This window comes from Benincasa hispida, chromosome 1 (genome assembly GCF_027475165.1).
Source record: "Benincasa hispida cultivar pf3 chromosome 1, pf3_genome.v1.1, whole genome shotgun sequence".
In the NCBI taxonomy this organism is placed as follows: domain Eukaryota; kingdom Viridiplantae; phylum Streptophyta; class Magnoliopsida; order Cucurbitales; family Cucurbitaceae; genus Benincasa; species Benincasa hispida.
Window position 1 is genome coordinate 23,290,169 of NC_143478.1, and position 24,134 is coordinate 23,314,302.

Consider the following 24,134-nt stretch of genomic DNA (forward strand, 5'->3'; position numbering starts at 1 on the left):
TGAGAGTGCTACGGAGGTGTCAACCTAGTTGAGATGTCCCGGTGCACTTGTTGATCCTTGTTATGTTATGTTTTAGTGTTTGTTTCCTTTCTTTCACTTGTAACAGCTTTCATTATCTTAATGAAGTGGTTTGTTTCTTGTTCCAAAAAAAAAAAAGAATGAAATAGTTCTTCATTACAAAATACAATACGAAAAACAACATCAAAGATATTGAAATACGATAGTCAATAGAATACAATAGAAAAGGTTAGTGGCACACCGAAGTCAGATCGATCAGAGAATAAGAAGATTAGAGGCAGAAGTATGAAGATAAATGAAGAACTTCTTCGCTAAATTGTCGAAGATTTTCAAGTAGGTTACTTTTTGCGTGAAGATGAAGATTAGATGATTCTAGAGTTCCATTTTTATTTATCTATCTTTTCCCATTTAGTTTTGGGTTGGGGTAGTGGGCATTTTAAATAGTTTTGGGTTGAGAAAGATTAGAGGACCTACTTTTTGTCCAATGTGGCCCCTTCACATATTTGGAAAGGGACACGTGTCTCCGATATTCAATAAAAATAGATATGCGAAATCGTATATTAGATACGTATCTGGGAAGTATTTGGGAGTATTGGTATCTGATACATATCCGATATTGATTCTTTGTCTCACATGAAGTATCTGTGCTTCATAGTCTAGAGGAGAATCTTAATTTTATCATCATGATATCTTCCTTCCTTTCAACTCTCCTAGCCCACCAAAGAGTTTAGGAAACTTCAAAGGAAGGATGGTGTAACCAGTAACCACATATCCTCAAACTTAAAAGCACGTCTAACAACACTTGATGAAATTGGAGCATCAGGCAGTTACCAACTTTTCATAATTTTGCTTGTTTAGGGAAGAGATCACTGATGACATTAGGGGCAATTTTGTATTTTAGTCTTCATTATTGCTGTTATTGTGAAGTCTTCGGTTACTGGTCCGTTGCTTTCTTGCACAACTTCGGAAATTTGGCTCTCTAGTTTGAGACTGCTTGCCCACAAAATATTGCTGTAATTGGAATGTATAGTAATTTGCAGACTTCCCTGTGTAGTATCAGGCAGTTTTTTGTTATCTTGCTCTTGGTAGATCTTCAGTGACTTTGTTGCTACATCAAACAGTGAAGTCCATGCGATTTTTGAAGGAGAGAAAAATTACAGTTACATTTGTTCAGCCCGTTGTTCCCATTTAAATAAAAAAAAAATTACTCAAGATAATGTCAAGACATTAATTACATATTTTGTAGGTTCTTTATTATCAATGAAATGTTTTTTCATCCCCAAAAAATAGGTTTATTATTTACTAATACCTGATTTTTCTGATGCGCAAAACAGACGATCCTGAGGTTCCACATACTCGGCAATTTCGTAATTTCTTGAAAGAGCACGTGGTATTTAAGGAGGTGAATCTTTAATAGTGTTATCTTCTTGTGATGGTAACATCGGGAGGGATGCATGGAACCATCTTGCTGGAATATTTGAACTCAGTTCTTAGACTGATCTTTATCTATCTGCAATCTAATCTTGTAGGCTATTCCCATTAAGGACCCCCATGTTCTGTCTAAAATACATCAGACATATAGAGTTGGCTATTTAAAGGTACGGTCATTGAATGCTGAACTTTATCCTTTCCTGCCTCTTTTTTCATTGAATTATTACTTATCTATTTCAGGATGTTGTTTTGACACGAATGTTGGATGACTCCATGGTTGCTAATCTGAATTCTATAATTCATGCCAACAATGCAGTGGTAAGATTTCGAATGTTGACTAAACTTATTAGATTTTTATACTGTCATTCTCTGAAGGCGATCTTCTCCTGTAGGTTGTTACTTCATTGAAGGACGACAGTACCTTCATTCAGGAATTGTTGGCTAGGTTGAGATCCTCCTCCACATCTGATAACTCTAAAAAAGACTTAGTGAGTATTGGTTATATTATATTGAGTATTGGTTATATTATAGTATTGGCTAGGTTGAGATCCCCCTCCGCATCTGATCACTCTAAAAAAGACTTAGTGAGTATTGGTTATATTATATTATCATATTCATTTGTCTGTCAGTGTGTGATTGTATGTCCCCATTGTACATTGACGTTTCAATGGATACTCAGGCATGGAATTGAAATATGCTATTTATAATTCCATGTATTGAATTTGGTTTTTGTCCCCTTCCTCAAAGGAAATCGTTGGTATTTTGTTTCTGCTTCAGGTTTATTTTCTGCATGAGTTTTGTTGCTCAAGCAAAAGCCTACAAATGGTACAACAGCTTCGATTGTTCAGGTAAATAACTATTAATTTTAAGGTGACGAAGCTATACGTTGCCTGCTGGTTTTGTGTGAATTGACTTAAGTTAAGATGTATGGATGGATGAAACCTGTTTTGGCTCAAATGGGGCCTGTCACAGCCATTTCTCATCCATTTGATTTCATTCCATTTTTTTTTAAAACGAAACAAGACTTTTTATTGATAATATGAAACAATGAAACAAAATATAACAAAATATAGCGATTACAAGCAATATGGCAAAATACACCCAATACGAGAAGACAATACTCTAATCAATCACAACTAAAACCAAAAAAGCAACTACACTTGAAAGGCTCAAAAAATTCTTCTAAAGAGGAACTCCTCAACGAACACAAACTCTGCAAGTGAACAAAACAACTGAGGAAAAGCTTCTAAAAAGGCCAAACAATTTGGTTCCATTCTAGTCATGATTGATTTTTATCCTCAAGTCTTACTAGTTTATATGATTATTGTATTAAACTCCAATTTCTTCAGGGATCTTGTGAGTGAAGGTATCTTTGATATCATTACTGATGTACTACAGAGTCAAGACAAAAAACTTGTCTTAACAGGGTGAGTACTCCAGTGACAATTTAACCTTCCCGTTTGTCTGCATTTAATTCTTAATCCACGATAGTTTTTCTTGTTCTCCTAGTAAAGTATTGATTTATGATTGCAGGACAGATATCCTCATTCTTTTCTTGAATCAGGATCCAACTCTTTTGCGTACTCATGTTGTTCAACAGGAGGGATCTCCACTCTTTGGACTGCTGGTATGCACTGCACCACCCCCCACGCCTCCCACCCTCTCTCTCTATATATATATATAGTATGCGTGTGTGTAAACATAATCTCTAAGAACCCAAAATATGATATTTATCAAGAGTACCATACTCGTTTTAACTCAGAAAAATAAAACAATGTAGAGAGTTTTATTTTTCCCATTGGAAAGAATTTCCATTCATCTTCGTGAAGATTCTGAATCAAGTTTGTGTCCTTGCTGCTCTTGAAATTCTTTAATCAATTATTTATCAAGGATCAGAGTTTTCTGCTTCATTGTAAATTTTGATTTCGTCAACATAATCTTTAAGTTAAGTGTATACCACCTAAAGATTGTGAGGTTAAGCAAAGAATAGTTATATTGTTTCTCCATTGATCAAAGAATTTTTGTTTTTTCAAAAAAATCAGCATGCTTCACACTATCAAAAGAAGTTAAGATGATTTGGAAACCCTCTAAGGAACAATATGCTTCTGACTATCACAAAAAGAATCAAAAGGTGAATCACTTATCCTCAAAAACCCATCAGTTCTTTTCTCTCCAAATTTGCTCAAGAAGACCTCTAGCTGGAGAACATCAAGTAATCTCGTCCTTCCCTTTGAGATTCAATCCACCTAAAGCTTCAATCATCCTCTCGCCTATTCTTTTAGGAAGACAAGGGTCCCCACTTCATTCAACACTGACTTCCAGCCGTTAATGGCCATCAAGAAGCATTCTGTCAAGAAGTTTTTCAACCTTTTTACATGAATGAGATGTCTTATTGATTTTGATTCTAACAAATAATCTCTGAGCTGATTGTTTGGATATTCTGTTTCACGGATTGTGAATCTTTTGGGCCCATGAATGGGAATATTCCCTAAACTCACAGTTGGAATAATCGAGTCAAACAGCAGAAAGAAGGCATATCTAGAATGTGTTTTTGATTCAGGACTATTTCCATTAATTTTTCTTTGGTAGGAAACAAAGCATCTCGCTAGGAAAATTACAAAAAGAGGGGTAGATATACACCCCTAGTAATGACAATAAATTTGTAAGGAAGCCCGTGAGGAACCCCTAATGAGAACTCATCTTCAGGATTTGTTGAAACACCTGACCCATCTTAGAAAAAATGGTTGGATTTCATAAATAATTTTTTTAATGATTGTGCTCCAAATGATCTTAAGACTTGTGCCTAACAGGCTGCTCGCGTAATAGTTGCTCAGTTCTTAATCTTAATTTTGCTCAGGGACACTTGGAGAGACCAAAAATACCTCGAACCTTCATTCAACATCTTTGAGAGAAGGAACTACCATAGGTTGGCCCCATGGTGACAATCGAATCGTATGAGTTACCTTGGCAATCAAATATTGTAAGATTAGGCAATTGTCTATTAGAGTAATTAAAGGTGTGGTCAGGTTCAGCCATGCATTCATGAATATGAAAAAATCCTCTCTCTAAGCAAAGGGAAAATTAAAAAATAAATTATCATCCTTGCACATAACCAACCAAACAGGCGTCTTCATTAAGATAATGAAAAAAGATAGTGACAAGAAAGCTAAAGCCAATGGATCAGTGAGCACCCGGATATCAACTAGGTTGACACCCCCTAGCACTCTCATTATGTCCAATAAATGAAAGAAACTAGCCAAGACCAAAAACTTTGTTAGCATACTGAATGTTATTTTGTAGAGAGGTTAGGGAGTTTTATCTCCATGTTTGGAGTGCCTCTTTGGTGTTCTCGGGATGGATTTCCCTACTATTTATGACCATTGATGCCATCTTTCCAAATCTGCAATGTCTAAAGGAAATTAGGAGCTTTCTCAGACCAATCAGGTGGTGGTGGTTGTTTGTTTGTTTTTTTCCCCCCTCCTCAAATTAGGAAAGCCTTGAGATCAATTGAAAGAATTGAAGGGAATACAATAAATGAAGAAAAAAATAAAAAGAAAAGGAGCCCAGCTAGAAAAAGGGGCTCCACTAGTAAAACCAATTACCTGTGGTTACACAGTCACAAGAAGAATTCTGTACTTTCAGGGGATTTCCCCCTTCAGATTACTTTAGCTATCCTGCCATTTAGGATCTCTATTGTTTAGTGGAGACCATTGAATACAGATCTGCAGTCCACCTTATTATATAATCCTCCTGATGTGTAATCATTCCTTTGTCAATTACCACCTTAACTATGTCGTAAAAGGAATAAACGTGCCAAGCACTGTCGTGCTTCGGTAACTCCACTCCCACAGCTTAACTGGGCTTCTTGGGACTATCTCGGAATCCTAATCTTCAAAAGCTTTCTTAAAATCCGATGATCATGTTAGAAGCTAATCTGATTCCCTTTACCTCAAGGCAAAATAGGAGTGGGAAGGTTTTTAAGTTAATCTCCAGTTGTGGAGTTCTCACCTGTTCCAGACTTCTAGAAGGTAAAATAGGTGAAGTGAATCAATTATATTTTGATATGCATAACAAACATTGATTTCATTGGTCTTACTATAAGCTCCTGGAAAGAAAGATGATAATTGATTTTGTTGTATTGTGGTTGTGGGTAATGTGAAGTGCATCATGCATGTTCATGATAGAATTGTTGTTCTTATGCCACTGGGAATTGACTTCTTTGAGTCCTTCGATGAACAGTTTCAAGGAATTAATGCTTGCCATGTGCAGAAAAAGTTGTTGGGACCTCCATTTTTCTTTAAGTTACAACAAAAACTTGTTTGATTGCAGGTTAAAGGTATGGTAACAGATTTCGGGGACAACATGCACTGCCAGTTTCTTGAAATTCTTCGCAATCTATTGGATACTTATGCATTGCCTGGTGTCCAGGTGCCCTTTTAACATTTTCTCCCAATAATATCCTATCTATATTATTTTAATGCAAGTATAGTTGTGTTCTATTTAGAAATGTTTGTTGCTACCTGCTTTATGATATCTTGGCATCTTGCCTTTTGAACTTCTTCAGTTTTTTTCTTTAATATATAACAGATATATTATGCTTTGCATTTCGTGTTGCAACACATTTGAGTTTATTTACGCAGGTTTAACATTTTGATTGCTGATTTCTATTTTCTTATATTTCTGCTGAAATCTTGGAAAAACTTGTCAGTAAAAATTTCATGTAAGAAGTGATTGTTTTTTCTTGTTTCTCTTTTTTTTCTTGTTTCTTTTTCCTTTTTGCTATTGCTTCAATAGTTTTCTCTGTCCATTTTGTCATGAAATGTGCTACTGTTTTTTTTTTTTTTTTTTTTTTTTTTTTTTTTTTTTTTTTGCAGAGAGATACAATTATTGAGATTTTCTATGAGAAGCATTTGGGCCAATTAATAGATATTATAACAGCATCATGTCCTACAGAAGGTTTTCAATCAGCCAAGAAAATTGAAGGTGCTGGTGGAAGTCTTGGAGATACAAATAGCGTGAAGCCTGAGATTTTGTCAAACATATGCGAATTACTTTGCTTTTGTATTCTCCAACACCCATATAGAATAAAGTAATCTTTGTGCCCTACTTGTCTCAAGGACCGAAATTGAATTCCCTCTATAATCTATTTATATATATTTTAAAGACTACATGGCTTATTTGTGTTTTATTTTATTGCAGGTCTAATTTTCTCCTAAATAATGTGATAGATAAAGTGGTGCTATTAACACAACGGAGGGAAAAATACTTGGTTGTTGCGGCAGTTCGATTTATTCGTACTGTTCTTTCACGCCATGTAAGTGTGAATTTATAATTATGAAAGAAATAATGTTCACAAAAGATTGACCTTTAAACTGGCAGCCATAAAATATTGTGGATGTAGCCCATTGCCCATCTAGCCCCATCACCTTGCCACTATAATTTTAGTGCTCGTGGAAAGTACAGGTAGTCAATGGCCATTAGTGCCAATTTAGATGTGGGCTTTCCGATATAGCAAGAAATGGGATCTCCATAGATGATAGATGAGTGAAGAATGTTCATCATATATCTTCTATTATCCCGCCTTGGGTGAAAATCCCCCAAATTTTCTCAAGTCCTAATAAGCATACCCCTGCATTTCTACTTTCTAGTAATTCTTATAGTTTGTTTTGGATTGTTCTTTCATTTTTCCTTTTTTGTTTTTTGTGTCATTGACCTCTCTTCCAATGGGCAGTTCATTAGTATTTATCATGGGTAATCTCCCTAAATCTTTTACTTGGTTCATTTACAGGATGAACATCTGATAAATTATTTTGTCAAGAACAGCACTCTCAAACCTATCATAGATGCTTTTGTTGCTAACGGAAGTCGGTATAATCTGCTTAATTCTGCTGTCTTAGAACTTCTCGAGTTTATCAGGAAGGTACATACACTTGCATCATCTCTCTCTTTCTTTCTTTTGTTCTTTCTTTCCAGAACTCAGGTGTCTTTCGTTTATGCCTGTGTCATGCAGGAAAATTTGAAGTTATTGGTTAGATATATAATTGATTCCTTCTGGAATCAGTTGTCCAAATTTGAAAATTTGTCTTCCATTCAAGCTTTAAAAGTTAAATATGAGCAGGTAAACTATTGTCCTTCCTGATTGGCTACATCTCTTCAATTTATTTAAATTCTATTTTGCCCCCCCATCTGATGTGGGTGCTTGCAGTGCCTTGAAAATTGTGAAATGAAAGGCACTTTGAACACATCAGATCCTCGAAAAAGAAATGATGAGCGTGCTCCAGAGAAAGAAGAGGAAGACTATTTCAATGGGGACAGGTATACAATTTTCTTCTCGCAGTATTTACTATAAAGTATAACATTTCTTTCTGGGACTTACCGTTAATCTATCCTATTTCAGTGATGAAGAGGATACTGCATCTGCATCTGTTGCTCCCAAACAGAATGTAGAGTCTCATCCTGCTTTATCTAATGGCGTTGCTACAAATTACCCACCAGCAAGGTATGTTCATGTTATGAGCCATCCCATTTTGGGAAAAAAAGCAAAAAAAGCAGGGAAAAAAAAAGAACTTTTAGGTGATACTTCTTCCGTAGGCACGCCTGGAAGAAGTACAAATTAAGGGAACTTTAAGCACTATAAGTGCCCTGTTATGGCAAGTTGAAATGTAAGCTCTTTTCAGAGACATGCTAATCGAGTGTTTCCCACCAAAGCACGAGTGTTCTTGGAATTTTTAAAGTAACTTCTGTTTTCAAAACTCTACAAGCCCTCTTCAACCCATCCCAAACACACCCCAGACAATCTAACAATGGTTATGCTAGTGATCCTCGAGGATCTAACAAATGGTATATTCAAAACTTATAGCACTTTCTATCTTTTCAGTCTTAGGTCAGGTGGTTTAGTTGATTATGATGATGACGAGGATGATGAAGACTACAGACCCCCCCAGAGGAAACAACCTGACACTTCAGACGAAGACAATGAAGTGATGGAAGCACTCAGGCATAAGCGGAAGTTGGCTTCTCAAGAGGAACCTGAGATGGCCAAGAAGCAGCGACCAATCAAGAAGTGCAAGCCAAAAGATGGTGTATTTGCTTCCTTATGTACCACATTAAGTCAGGCCGTCTTACCTGGTAAGAAGACGACAAACACTACTCAAACCAGTCTCTGCACGTCTTATGAGAACAAAAGCTTAGGTGAAGAAAATCACGAGACAAGTCCTGTTATTTCTAGCAGCTCTTCTGATAGTAGTAGCAGCAATTCTGATGATGAAAGTTGCAGGGAAAAGGAATCTAAAGCTTCTATAAGGTACTCCGTCTCCAACAGTAGTGTCATGCATATTACTTCAGAAAACCGTCAGTTAGGTGGGGACGACTATCCATTGATACCGGCAAAATCCTCACCCGAAATGACTGTGAATGGATCTTTGAGTTAGTATTAGCATTAATCTTCTATCTTTGCCTGTCAAATTATTATGATTTTCAACTCATGGATGTGCTTGGTGGTGGGAAATACATGGCTCTGAGATTCCACGAAAAGAGATCAACGCACTCCTGTAAAGAAAGTAAATCAACAGAATGGAAATATAGTTGGTTTTGGGGATTTCAGTTTCAGCCGAAGATGAGGACGTCTTACTGTATAGTGCGACTGAGTGGGGAAGATTTCTTCTACTCTCAATTTTACCTCTAGCATTTTTACTCTGTAAAACATTTGGCCGTATTAATTTTGCTGGTTAGCATTATCACCCTCCTCTCTCTCTGTCACAATTTACTTTGCTCCCTCCCTCGGGGATTACAGCGTGGTATAATTTAGTTCGAACCAGACTTTGAAATGTTACAGAAAAGGGCATAAAATTTTGCCCTGTACATTTGTCTTTTAGTTTAGGGGACTTAGTTCTGAAAGGTAGAGATGAATATATACATATATATAGTCGATTGGAGTTCAAATTCTAAAGATGTAGAGATGAATCTCATTTATCCCAAGTGTAAATTAAATTTTAGTGGGTTCACTAGCTAATTTTGTTTGTGAAATTATTCTCTCAATTTGTTGAATTCTTTAACTGAATCAAACAGATAAAAGATAATAACATGATCAAAATTTTACTGTAAGGTGTGCAAATGTTTGCTGTTGGTCACTTGAGATGTTGGATTAGCAGCTTCTCTTGCAATCTCTAAATTTTAGACAACTTATTGATGATTCTTCTTCTATAGGAGTATTCTTGGTACCCTTTATCTCTGGTAGAGTTTAGTTAGCGAACAAACATCTAGAATTGTTTGTTTACATCCTCAAGATTTTCATTATTTGCGTCTTTAAAGATTTTAATCAAAGGATAGTCCAAAGAGTTAAAAGATATGTATTCAATCTAAGTTTAGAGATCCGAATCTCTATTAATAACTAGTGTTAGAACTCAAAAAATAAAATAAAATAAAATTCGTCTCATTCATAAACTGAACTTATTGGAGAAATGATGTAAGAGGTGGAGTTGTTGGAGTGGGCAGAACTGTGTACAATTATCAGGTTCCATTGACTACTACTGATCAAGTCCTCCACAGTCCACATATTTGGAAGAGTTTTCCATCTTTAAAATGGATTCTAAACTATTACACAATTTGTGCTCCAATGATTGCAAAGAGCGTGCATACAGATTATGTGTATGCATATATGTCTGCGTGCACATACATATGTATATATATATGCTATCATATCCAATTGAGATATGTATTTATTCTATTACAAATTTTGTTGTATTAAAATATATAGTTGGTATATTTGTTTGTCACTACCATCATGTGTCATGTGCAAACATATATATATATATATATATATATATATATACTAGACATAAATATATGTTTCATATTATTAAATATAACAATACATTTAAGGAAATATATACATGGTATGAAACAACTATATTAAATAAAAAAAAAAAAAACACAAATCCCTCTCTCTCTCTCCCCCACTCCCTCTCTCCTTTCTGTAAATCAGGGAAATCCTCTCTCCTAAATTTTCTCCAGCTTCCATCACCCCTCTTCTCCTCTCTTCCTCCTCCAACTTACTCATATCCCCATCCCTCTTCTCTGTCGTTACATTCTTTTCTACCTTACATTGTTCTCTCTCTCTCTCTCTCTCTCTCTCCTTTTTTTTTTTTTAGGAACTTTTCTGCCTTTCATTTTAAACTCCGAATTTATACAAGATTGCAACAATTGAAGGGTAAAAACCAATCAAAATCAAAGAAAAAAATTTTGAAGAATAAAATTGAGGAATGTTCACGTTATATTTCATAGTTCTTAGGTGAAGAAGAAAGAAAGAGAAACCCAAGCACAATTGCAAAGGCTAAAGAAAAATAAATTGAGAAACAACAAATCATCGTGAAATATTGTTGTTATTTGAGTTTCTTTTTTAACATCTGGATCTATGCTCTGTTCCAATGGAAGAAGAAGAGAGGAAAGAGGGAAACTGACTAGAAATAGAGAGTGAAGTATTAAACTAGATTTCAAGTGTGTTAAGAAGATGGAAGTGGCACCGATGCCGGCGAGGAGAGTGTCGGAAGAGGAGGTTAGGGGCAATGGTGTTGGATGCGGTGAGCGAGGACAAGAATGAAAATAAGATAGAGCTGAGAGAAGGAGGGGATTTTGTTTTTTAATTATTAATTTAATTATTGGTTACATTTTATTATTTACATGTCATCATTAAAATAATAAAAATATTATTTTGTTACGGAAGGACTTTTAAACTCATTTCTTAGTGAGAATCCAGAGGTGTGGGCTCATTAGACTGGATATTCGATTGTTTAGTATCGAGGAGCTATCGTCTAGCAAACTCGGTCCTTGATCGTGTACTCTCTCAAACTATTGTATAGTTTTTTTTTTTCTTTTCACGATTGGAACGCGTTTAATCATTGAAAATGAAAACGATTTTCATTTTATTCATCAGTTATCAAAACGGAATAAAACCTCCCACTCTTTCGGTCAATAGAGAAAAATAACCAACAAAAATTATCTCATAATTGTTTTGTTATAAATAAATATAATAACCAATTTATCATATTATATTTATAACCTATAGTTTTAATATCACATCATATGCAACATATAAACTATAGTTTCTTTTCTCCTTTATTGTACTTAATATAAATCATATTTATATTAATTCCTCCAATTAATGTATCTAATACATCAAATCAATTATATAACATATAATTGAATTAATTTAATTATATCATATATATAATCTGTAACACTCCGTATATTTTTAATAATAATGTAATTTTAGTAACTTTATTATTTGGAATTTCAGTAATTGTTATTAGTTGGAGGGCATTTTTGGGATTTTGAACTTCAAGTGTAAGTGCAAAAATTTAATTGTTGGTGTGAAATTATTCAATTTGAAAATTAATGGTAGGAATTTATTTTCTTTTGAAAAGGAAAGAAATTTAATAGTATAAAGTGGAATAAGGAAAAGAATTTTTTTAGTTTTTATTATTATTATTATTTTTATAAAAATCAAATTCCCTTTCTTCCTCACGCATCCGACGCCCGCCCCCCCCAACAATTTCTTTTCCTTCACAGCCGCTCGTCGTCGAGGTTTTGCCCAGCCAACGCCCACCTTTGGCGAGGCCCGATCGCATTCGAATCCCCCCACTCAGCGCGACAGCCAATCAGAACCCGACGCCTCGTCCGCTTCGTTCCGCAACTCGTCGTTCGCCGTTGACTGCCAAGCCGCCCGCGCTCGTGCGCCGCCAGATCTGCTCTCGCCTAGCCAACCTTTCGACCGCGAAGCCACACCATACCGCCACTTCTCCGTCCGGCCAGCTGTCGGTCCGATCTCTGTCACACACCGCTCAGCCCCTCCCGCCACCGTGGTTGTCGTCGGATCTGTCTTGGGTAAGTTTTTCGTTATCATTGGAGTTTCACTGGATTTGGTAGTTTTTGGTAAGATTGAAGTTTTGGGTAGAAGATTAGGCCCCATTAAGTTTGGAATGAAAGTTAATTTATTCGAATTATTTTTTGCGGGAAACTATTGGAGTGGCTGTCAAGCGAATTCGAGATCGTTTTCGACAAGTTTTGGTAAGCTTGGAGGTTTCAAAACCATCTTGTTTTAGTTGATGTTGCTGTAAAAATTTGGATTTGGAAACTAATAATGGTTTATGTTTTTTGTTGGCTTTATTTGCAAAGTTTGAGTTTGGGAGCGAGTTCGGCTTAAACTTCAGCTTTGGAACTTTGATCCAAGATTATTCCATTCTAAGGAGAAGATAAACTTGTTAGTTATTTTGGGCTTAAGTCTGAGGTAAGTAATCTTACTACTGGAACTGTCCACGGGCCAAACATTAGATGTATGCTAGCATGATAAATGAATGTTATGGCAGAATGATAGCATAATAGACTGATAGTATAATATGATCAAAGTATGTTCTAGTACGAGATCTGAATTATTTATTTATGCACATAGACACTTGAATGCTAGTATAAGATGGTCTGTGCTTCCATGTGGTTGTATTTGATCTGATGATGTTGAGGTATACATGTATGTTGTAGAACCATGATGTTGAGGTATATGTGTATGTTGTAGGGCCATGATATTGAGGTTTATATGTACATAGATTCGTTCAGTGATGATTATGATGTTGAGAGTGTGCAAATGTCCTTACTGATTAGTTAGATGCCCATTAGATTTTATGTTTCTTTCGGGATTCACCAGTTTGTGTTTCCTTCGGGATTCACTAGTTTGTGCACCAGTTTGTGTCTCGTTGGGATTCACCAGAGGTAGTGGGCATACTTAACTACAGTAGGATAGGACTTAGTCTCCTTCTTGTTTCATGTGTATATGTGTCCTATGAGGACTATAGCAGTTTATATGTTTCACTAGAGGTGGGTATCTAGAGGACATAGATGCCTAGCCCGACCCCAATAGTGGGATTACTTACTGAATAGGTAGAGATGCACCAGCGATGGACAAGTGGAATTAGTGATCGAGCCACTGGGACTAGTTTTTTTCGCTTCCGCTCATGAGATTTAGAGTTCTTTTCATGTTTCTCTTAACTTTTAGTTTTGATGTTTAAAACTTACTTTTAAGAATCATTTTTCAGACTTATTTATTATCCTTTATGATTTATGGGTACCCTACTATTGTTTTAGTATTTGAATTTAATGAAAGTGTTTTGAACTTACCTTATTTAATTAGCATTTTTTTCGCCATAACCGAGTGTCGTTTTGAGTTCTATGCATGCATGTATTTAGTAACGGCCTAACTTAAGTCTTAGGGGGTCGGGTCGTTACAATTGGTATTAGAGCCCATGTTTTGGGTTCTGTAGACTGACTTACTATGTAAGTCTAGATAGTCCCTATGGCCCAGTAACGGATCCCCATCATCGCCAGGTACATGCTACTAATGAAAGTTTCAACGCATATATGAGAACAGTGATGTAGTGTTTTAAATGTATGATTTCTGAAAAAGACCCAGAAATAGCTTGTTAACGTATGAATTTATGATGGCACCTAAACCTAGAACAAGAAAGACAGTTAGAGAAGAAATGCAAGTAAAGAGAGCTGAGAATAGCCAGACTGTTCCGGCAGCTCCAAATCCGCCTGTGACCCAAATTGATGAAAAGGCGATGGAAGCTAGAATTAGTGAAGCTGTTGAATCCTCTCTAATGGGAAAGCTACAGAAGTTGATTCATAGCACGATAGGAGGACAGACTGCCCAGACCTAGGCTCAGGAGGAACCGGTGCCACCCGAGCAGTTACAACAGACCCGACTGCAGGATAGAGACATGCAGGGCCTGTCTCTTGAGGCTAAACATCTGAGGGATTTCCAGAAGTATGACCCTCGCTCCTTTAATGGATCGTTGGTAGACCCTACCAAAGCAGAGATGTGGTTATCATCTATTGAAACAATATTCCGTTTTATGAGGTGCCCGGAAGAGCACAAGCTTCAATGCGCAGTTTTCATGTTGATTGGTTACGCGGAAATCTGGTGGCGTTCAGCAGAAAAGATGATTGATACGAGTGAGATGATTGATACGGGTGGTGAACTTGCAACCTGGGAGTAGTTCAAAGAGCGCTTTTCTTTTCGGCCAACACCCGATTCAACAAACAGGCAGAATTCTTGAACTTGAGGCAAGGAGTTATGTCGGTGGAGGAGTATGAGCAGGAATTTGATAAGTTGTCTCGCTTTGCTCCTGAACTAGTAGCCACCGAGGTAGTGAGGAAAGAGAGATTTATTCAGGGCCTGAGGAGCGGACTGTGAGGGATGGTGCATGTCTTGGACCTCAAGACATATACTGCGGCACTATAGGCCGCCGTGAGGATTTATGTTGACTCCCAGGTGGGAGAGGAATATAGGAGGTCGCTCGGGATTGGGACCTCTGCAAGTCAGAAAAGGAAGGTTGAGCCCAGGGCTTTTGAGCATCAGTAGAGGAACCATAACACAGTGAATGATCCACGTCAGGGAGGATAGGCCGATATGTACCACTTGTGGTAAGCGACACTGGGGATGTTGTCTAGTCGGCTCTGGGATCTATTTTCGATGTGGCCAAAAGAGGCATATGTCAGATAGATGCCCGAGGAGGAACGCGCCTGAACACAGGGGCCAGCCTGTAAGTTCGTTTCAGGAAGGCCCAAGTTGTCAGCAACAGCAGGGTAGGGCAGATTATGCACAAATGTTAAATTACAACATGCTTCGAAATAAAATCAAAGGATTAAGAGACTGTATCTTTAAAGAACTCTTCTTCAAGTATAATCCCTCAATCGTTCATCAATGTGTCGAACAATACGAACACAGTGAAAAACTCGATATCCCTCGAACAAGTAGTAACTCAATCCTCGAACAAACTAGACACTACCATTGGATTACCTTGGTATTCTCGATGTGAGAATCCAGGAGAGGTGGGCTCTGGCTTATTTCGGTTTGAGGGAAAGTTTTGTGTGGAGGAGGAAGACGATCGAGTAAACGAATAAGTCTATCGCATAGACTAGCTACTCGATCATTTAGATATTGAAACTATCATATAATCTCTTAAAGTGATCGTGTAGGCACTCGATTGATAATCTCGTTAGCTTATCAGTTGTGTTTTGGAATAATTAAAAAAAAAAATTATTTTATTCCATTTTGCCATAAAACCATATAACTACCCACTAAAGGTGGTTATGGAGAAAAAGAAATTAATTATCGTATAATTAATAAATTATAAATAAATATGATAACTAAATTATCATATTATATTTATAACCTATAGTTTTAATATTGAATCATATACAATATATAAACCATAGTTCTTTTTCTATTTTATGGTAATATAAATCATATTTATATTAAATTTAATAACTATGAATCTAATTCATAGAAAATATATTTGAATCATATTCAAATATTAGTTCCTCCAATCAAACAATAATGTATCAAATACATTATATCAATTATATGAATTTTTTTTAAAATAATGTTTTTTTTAATAAATAATGACAAAAATAGGGTTGGAGGGAAAGTATTCCCAAAAATAGGTGTTTTGGGGAAAGTATTGACAAAATTAGGGTAGTGGAATCGTGTACCGAGTACACGATTTCTATGTGGCATTCTCGTGTACCCGATACATGAGTACCATTTCAGCTGACTGGTTGACCGGTCAAGCAAACTCGTGTACTCGGTACACGATTCGCTTATAAATTTTTTTCTTTTTTTTTTTAAAGTTAATTGTTAAAATTAATTATATAACTTAATTCCTTCATTATTGCTTATAATTATTTTTTTAATTATTAAACTTAATTCTTTCATTATTAAACTTAATTATATATTTAATCTACAATGAAAATATCTTGCACTCATATTAAAAAAAAAAATCATGATATTAAAGAATATTTACAATTAGTTCTTTAATTTACAATTTGAAAATGATACAATGTGGGATTTAAAAATGACCCCCCGGCCCTTACTCCTCATGGGGGTTGTCTTCGTGTCCCTCTAAATTAGATTTACCCCGTTGTCGCTGTCATCTACGACGAATACATTTTCGATCGGTGTCAGCAACATTGAGTCGTCTTGTTTGTTGAATAATATCTTCTATATTGACCAATGTTTGCAGACACATTGAACCTAATTCTGGTAAGTTGTTTTGCACTGAATATTGTTGAATATCGCCAATAAAATTATTTTGTACAATAAAAAAATATATTAAACAATATTCATATTATATATATGGAAAATGTCTAATTTTAAATCTCTTACCATGCAGTAATAGTAAGCACTGTCAGGTGAGATAAATCGCCTCGTGATCGAATTGTACCAGGAAAAGTAGACAGCTGGCTCATTTGTTAATTCTCCCTGTGCATAATGATCAGGTTGTCCATGCCAGTAGGATAAATATTCTGCATGGATTTGACGCCAGTCTTGGTCGTGCTTACCTCTTAAATCGATCTGGTGTAGTGCTGGGAGTGTATAGGACAACGAAAGTATCGTTTGTCACATACCGAACTGTCCAGCACACGATCTGGATGATGTCACTCTACTATATGGAAGCATATAAGAGGACTAACAGTCAACTAGATGTCTTCACCATCACGACAATAATCAGGTAAGGATGACCAAATCTGTGTGTATGGCGCCCAAATAAACTGACAAAAAAAAAAGAGTATACATATAAAATTTTTTAAATATTCATTTATATACATATTTACTACCTGATTGTGCGTCAGCATGTCGAATATTTTTCTGTGTACGAGCAACATATTTGCTGACTGTTCAGAGGTAGCTAATACACCACTCCATCTAAAATTATAAAAAATACAAATAATATATATTCTTACATAAAATGGTAACGAAATAAATATATAAATAAAATAATACCTAGCACTAAGTGGACGATGATCTAGGGCCTGTAGTTGGACTTGTGGTGCTATAATTGGAAATCGATTATAAGCCCATACTTGTAATAGTATCAGTGGCCCTGCTATTTCCAATGCTTGTGCATTGGAAGCCCGAAAAAGTTCTCTATACAACCATGCAAGACATACACCACCCCACGAGTACGTACCAGTGTGCTCGAAATCAGACAATAATGGGAGGAACATGAGATGCACCAGAGTATTTGACTTGTCGGCAAATAAAAATTCTCCAATAAGCTGCAGGATGTATGCTCGTGCGTACCTACGTACGCTGACGTCGTCGGCATCGGGAGGTAATTCAGGAAACTGGGACACTAACAAAGGGATACTCAATCTCGATCCCTTCAGATCCTCTGGTAGAACGCCTAAGAGCTCTTCACAAACGTTCTTCTAGTCATACTGTAGTGAGCCTGTCAGTGGTTGCCGTCAACTTGTAACCCAAATTGTACGGCAACATCCTGCAACGTAATCGTACATTCTCCACCGGGCAGGTAAAATGTGTGGGTCTCTGGTCTCTAGTGCTCAACTAGAGCAGTAATCAGGTGCCAATCAAGCTGGATGAAACCAATTTGTGCAACCCCAAGAAAATCTGCCTCCTGAACATATGGAATAATACGCTGATCAAATAGGATAGTATATTGTGCAGTCGCCTCTCTCTTCCGACAACTCAAACACTATGGAAGAACTATCCCATACTGTCTGTGAACGATGCATGTTTTGTTGGTACAATTGTACAGGATTAGAAGGACTAGGCTCCATTACCTAAAAAGTTCAAATTATATTACATAATAGAATCCATGACATAAAAGATACATAAAAAGTACATAAAAAAAATACAATAACATAAAATAAGTTTATTACATAAATTCATTACATAAATTCATTATAAATACATAAAGAATAAAAATACATGAAATATACAATTACATGAAAAATATAAATACATAAAGAATACAAATACATGAAATATACAATTACATGAAAAATAGAAATACATGAAGAATACAAATACATGAAATATACAAGTAAAAAAAAAATACACCTAATGACCCGAAGACGACGAAGCACCTAGTGTACGGTGTGGACAAGTGCGTTATGTCCTTCTCTTTTACAAATTGTACATCGCATTTTTTGGCTTGCTTCTCTCCAATCCATTTCATTATGAATGCGCGTACTTTTTGGCTGACCTTGTTCTCTGAGTATGTCCGCATTTGGATGAACTTCTGTAAATGATAATTCTGGCCAATAATCTGGGTGTTGAATTGGATGGAAGCGGCCTTCATAATAACGGACAATTTGTAGCATTCGTCAATCAGTGGTAGGTATGTCATATGCATGTAATTACAAACTGCAATTACATGAGAGCATGGAATCTTGAATGATTGCCACTTATTGCAAGAACATGTCCCTTCTTTCAAGCTTAAAACTTGGGTGTGTTGTCCTTTGTAGGGAGAAATCATACTTATGCTAGTTTGTACTTCGAAAGTTTGACTTTCCCTGTCAATGGATGTCACCGTATGTGCCGATGCTCGTTTTTCCCACCTCTTTAGTTTCTTTAGGGCATATTTTGTATATATATCCCCATGATCGAGTGCTTCACTGATTTCTTATCTCCAGCGTTCCAAATACAATATTGTGCGATAGAATGTTAGCCTAACCAAAGAAGTAATTGGTAACATTCTAGCACCTTTGAAATCGTCGTTCATGCATTCAGCTGTATTGCTGGTCGTCCACCTATAGCGGTACCCACCGTCATGTGACTGTGTCCATTTTTTCAAGTAAATGTCTGAAAAAAATTCGAGACATTCAGGGTACAATTGTTTCAATTCTTTCATGCACCGAGTGAACCTACGCCTTTGGTGTTGATTTCCGACCTTAAACACCAAATTTTTTAATTGCTTCGATTTGTATTTTGTATTGAAATTACTGGCAACATGGCGAAGACAATATCGGTGGTACGCTCTAGGTTCACTTCAACCAATTTCTTCATTATTAATTGCAGCAAGAATGCCCTTATGTCTGTCAGAAATCAAGCAAATACCCTCTCTTTGGGTAACATATTCACGCAATACCCACAAAAACCATGACCAACTAAACGAATTCTCACCTTCTACGATAGCAAAAGCAAGGGAAAATATATGTCCATTTGCATCAATAGATAAAGCTGTCAATAATTTCCAATACTTTCCGTAGAGATGAGTTCCATCAATCTGGATTAATGGCCTACAATGGTTGAACCCTTCTCTTGCAGGACCAAAAGACCAAAAAACTCGTCCAAAAATGGTCTTACCTGGCACATCAGAGGGAAGGAAAAACTAATCTGTTCGTGTTCCTGGATTGTAATGAACAACACTCAGCCAATACGGAAGCTCCGAATATGATTTCTCCCAATCGCAAACACGGCAATTAACGCTTGTCTCTTGGCTTGCCACACCCATCTATAATTGACATTATAGTCATATTGTCTTTTAATGGCTTCTTGAAGTAGGGCCATAGGTACTCCAAGATCAGCTCTAACCAAATTTTGAATTTTGATATTCATAAAATTTGAATCTAGCTGTGAATGATCCTATGTCAATTCTGAAAACAAACATGAGTGTTCTCCTTGAAGTTTTGTGATTTCGAACATCCCATGAGTTTTTCGTTGACATGCCCGTAGCCTCCAAGCACAATCGTCACTCTATGATTTACATTTAACCTATTAAAGATCCTGATTTGATTCCACTACGACAATTTCGTAGTGTTCTGTCACACAATATTTTTTTACAGCAAGCTGTAAATCTTCTTTGGTATTAAACAACATTCCTTTTGGTATTAAACTACAATTATCTACTCCTACATTCCTTTCTTCCAAAGTAGACCCTAGTTCACACGTTGAATTTGTCATTTCCCAATCTATTTGGGTGAACATTTCTGACGGTACCAACTCAAGATCATGTTCACCACTACTGTCGTAATTTCCAAATAATTCATCAACTTCAACGTCAATGTCACTATCTCCATCATTTCCAGGTTCAAGAATTACTAAATCTTCAGGACGTATCGACATATTTATTATGTTTTTTTCAACTGTTATAATTGACAAAAAAATATGTTAATATGTCAACCCAACAAACTCTAATTTCTAAATTTAACATATAAGATCTAAATATTATATATTTAAATCAGACTAAATCTAAGATTTATAAATTATATATTTAAATCAGCCCAAACAAATAAACAAATATAAGATCTAAGATTTAAGATCTACAAACATATACATATAAGATCAACCTAACAAATACATATAAAAAAATAAAAATAAAAAATGTAAGATCAGCCCAACAAATACATATAAGATTTCTAAGTTTAAATCAATCCAAACAAATAAAAAAAATGTAAGATCGGCCCAAAAACATACATAAACTAAATCATACATAAACTATACATAAACTAAGTTTAAAATAAACTCAGCCCAAAAACATGCAAAAACATACATATAAATACAGATTAGCCCAACTAGAGAAAGAAATATACCACAGAAACGAGCAAAAATCGGCATCCAAAAAGGTATAAAAATCGAGCAACACGACCGCTACAATGGAGGATTCGGTGAGGATCAAATGGAGGACTGAAAATCGAGCAAAATCGAAATTTTGGAAGATTTCGGTGAAATAGAGGCCTCGGTGAGGAAAATCAACGAGATTTTGGAAAGTAGAAAGTAAAATAGAAGAAGAAATTGAAAGCAAAAATCGATGGTCTCGGTGAGGAAGAATAAGCGGCGGTCTCGGTGAGGAAGAAGAATGGACGTTTTGATGAGGAAGAAGAAGGGGGCGGGTGGAGGTTTTAATGCGAGGAAGTCGTGTACCCGATACATGACTTAGGGCGGGTACACGATTCCCTCAGTCAAACCTACATGACTACCATGCCAGACTGGGTGTGCCAGGTGGCCAGGTACTCGTGTATCTAGTACACGATTTAGGGCTTATCGTGTACTGGGTATACGATTAAGGTGTAATCGTGTACCCAGTACACAATTTAAACATCTATTTTTGGAAATACTTCCCCCCAACCCTATTTTTGTCAATATTTATTAAAAAAACATTATTTTAAAAAAAATCCAATTATATCATATATAATTGAATTAATTTAACTATATCATATATAATCAATTCCCTTTTATTAATTTCAACATTTCAAATTAACTCAAAAACTTATTCTCAACTTAAATCCATTGAGCTACCAAGGGTCCATTGAGCTACCAAGGGAATCTTATGGACCTGTAACTTGAAGCTTCAACGGTACATGAATAATTGACTAAACTCTTTAACCACATTATCCACCATTCGTTAACTATTGGACACTCCACTAAAGACCGACAGATGCACTCTTCACACTACAGATATATTTTTGTATCCATTATATATAACCAATCAATAGTATGATGACCCTTCACAAATCGCTTTAAGTACAATCGGGCCAATTTACCGTTTTGCCCCTGTAGTTACATCTTACCACTGATTCCTCTAATGAACAATATATCATAGTCCCATTATGACTAAACTTCTCTCAGGCCAAGAAAGGGTGTGGCACCACATTGTCCAAGACCCGAAATCAGCCCTTAAGGGAGTAATTTATCTACTTACCTCTGTTTCGGGGAATGAATGAATTCTATCTTGTGTAGCTGAGTTCCCAACTCCCCAATCAAACGAATCCCCAAAATGGTAGGCTTGTTGAGTCGACGATCTGGCCACTCTCACCCATGTAAATCAAATGAATTAAGGTCATGTTACCTATGGTCATCCTAGTGAAATGAAAGTCTCAATTATGAACGGCGTTATATAATGAGACTAAACATTTCGTGGTCCAGTCTTGTACAAACTCCTTTATGTAGAATATCCATGTTCGCAAGTCTAATACACGAATGATCAGGATCAGATCATTTGTAGCACTTTACAACATTTGTAACACCTACAAAACGGGTCATACTCGTAGTGTCACCAGGATAAAGTACCCAATCTTATCCATATACTACAGACCATTTAGGTTATCACTTAAAACACGATCCACTTGAATGTCTCCACATACATGTTTATGTTACAACGATAACCATGGATCTTGGTTTATTGGTTTGTGATTAATGTAACTAAACTATCATATATTTCATAGTCAATGTGAACAAAATATCATATATTATAAATCCCAAAATGTTTGTTCATACAAGTGTTTACAAACTACATGACCCTACGAGATTTAGGGCTTCAATCCCAACATGATAGAGTTCTATCACTACTATCATTTTGCGCTTTTCTTGTTTTGTGTGTTCTTTTCATTATTTTCTCATTTATATGTTCTTTGTTTTTATTTGTTGGTATGATAAAATGTGATAGTATCAATGTCTATCGCTGATAGACATTGATAAAAACCCTTATGACAAATTGATAGACAGTGATAGAAATTTATCTTTGTCTATCACATCATTTTGTTCTCCTTAGCTTTTTCTTCTTCAACTAATTGAAATATAATTCCAACGCAAATTCAATTCATTTGAATTCAAAATGATAGTACTCTTATGAAAAATTGAGTTCGCAAGCAGCATGTTGTCTGATAAACAATTAGAACTTTATCACAGTCTATCACTGTCTAGATAGACTGTGATAGAGTTCTATCACTGTCTATTTTATATTTGTTTGTATAATCTTCTTTATATTCTTGATTAATTTTGTTTACATTCTTCTTTATGACAAACGTTATCTTTGTCCACCAATAATATTTGACAGTGATAGATGTCTATCTTTATCTATCACTTTGTTTTTTTTCCCTATCTTGTTATGAGTTGACTTCAGTATAAATGATGTACTTGATATATTAATGTATTATATGCTTTTCTTTCTGTTTTAGATTTGTTAGTATTGGTTTGTGTTTGTGTCTATATAATGTGCTTATTATTCTTCCTCTTTGATTGATTAAATTTGTATACAATTTTCTTCATGAAAACTTTATCATTGTTTGTATCTCTATCTATCACTAGTAGACAGAGATAATGTTCTATCTCTATCAATAACCAATAGACTTCTATCATTGTCTATCAGAGATAGACACAGATAGATTATTATCATGGTCTATCATAGAAAGATACTGATAGATTTCTATTAGGATCTATCTCTGAAAACTCTCATTTTTCTTATACACGTGGATACTCATTACAATTCTCGTTTTTATCTATTAGGTTGATCCCATTAACAACACTGAATACAAGGTAATGAATGGAGACAAATAATTCATAGTGAAGCTAAACTTGGGATCTTGTAATTGTTGGGTATGAGATCTTGAGGAAATTTCATATGCACATGCATTTGTTGTTCTTTGGATGCTTTATTTGGATACTTATTCTTACATATCTTAGTGTTATTATTCAAGAACATTCTTAGCAACATATAAATATTGTGTTCGACCTATCGAAATTCATTTATATTAGAGGGTAGAAGATGATGTCATGAAAGCATTACGCCTTCTATTGTTAAACATCAAGCTAGAAGACTTAGAAAACAAAAGATTCTATTTATAGGTGAATTTAAAAGAAAATATAGACGTTGTAATCGCAAAGGTCACAATAGTAGGACTTGAAAATTTGAACCAATTAATAATGATGTAATATATTGGCTTTTTTTTTTTTTTTACATGTATTGACAAATGGATTGATATTAGAGTTTTTGGAAGTTATTTTTTGGTTTTATTCTGTTCTTGAGTTGTAAATAAATGTAATAGTATCTTTACTTTTTAATGGAACAAACTAACTGTCCGTGATAAACACTGATAGATGGACATCTGTG

The 24,134-nt window shown here is 35.6% G+C and overlaps 1 protein-coding gene and 1 long non-coding RNA gene across 8 annotated transcripts in view; both read left to right on the plus strand.

The window, feature by feature from the left end:
* Positions 1–9,460, plus strand: part of LOC120073223 (uncharacterized) — a 72,879-nt gene extending 63,419 nt beyond the window's left edge. For 4 of the 7 annotated variants that reach the window (XM_039025949.2, XM_039025942.2, XM_039025958.2 and 1 more), the window contains exons 10-24: positions 1,353–1,420; positions 1,548–1,616; positions 1,690–1,767; positions 1,842–1,937; positions 2,227–2,297; positions 2,799–2,876; positions 2,983–3,076; positions 5,779–5,877; positions 6,324–6,538; positions 6,649–6,763; positions 7,238–7,369; positions 7,460–7,567; positions 7,655–7,764; positions 7,847–7,948; positions 8,327–9,460. In XM_039025949.2, the coding sequence (XP_038881877.1) occupies positions 1,353–1,420; positions 1,548–1,616; positions 1,690–1,767; positions 1,842–1,937; positions 2,227–2,297; positions 2,799–2,876; positions 2,983–3,076; positions 5,779–5,877; positions 6,324–6,538; positions 6,649–6,763; positions 7,238–7,369; positions 7,460–7,567; positions 7,655–7,764; positions 7,847–7,948; positions 8,327–8,879 (1,988 nt within the window). In that variant the 3' untranslated portion in view covers positions 8,880–9,460. Of the gene's footprint in view, positions 1–1,352; positions 1,421–1,547; positions 1,617–1,689; positions 1,768–1,841; positions 2,034–2,226; positions 2,298–2,798; positions 2,877–2,982; positions 3,077–5,778; positions 5,878–6,323; positions 6,539–6,648; positions 6,764–7,237; positions 7,370–7,459; positions 7,568–7,654; positions 7,765–7,846; positions 7,949–8,326 lie in introns of all 7 variants that reach the window. The other 3 variants (XM_090308009.1, XM_090308011.1, XM_090308015.1) reach the window with 1 other exon arrangement.
* Positions 9,461–11,942: 2,482 nt separating this feature from the next.
* Positions 11,943–23,757, plus strand: LOC120072661 (uncharacterized). The gene is made up of 3 exons (XR_005480563.2): positions 11,943–12,513; positions 12,622–12,733; positions 23,531–23,757. It is a non-coding gene; the product is annotated as an uncharacterized LOC120072661 (long non-coding RNA).
* Positions 23,758–24,134: the final 377 nt, after the last annotated feature.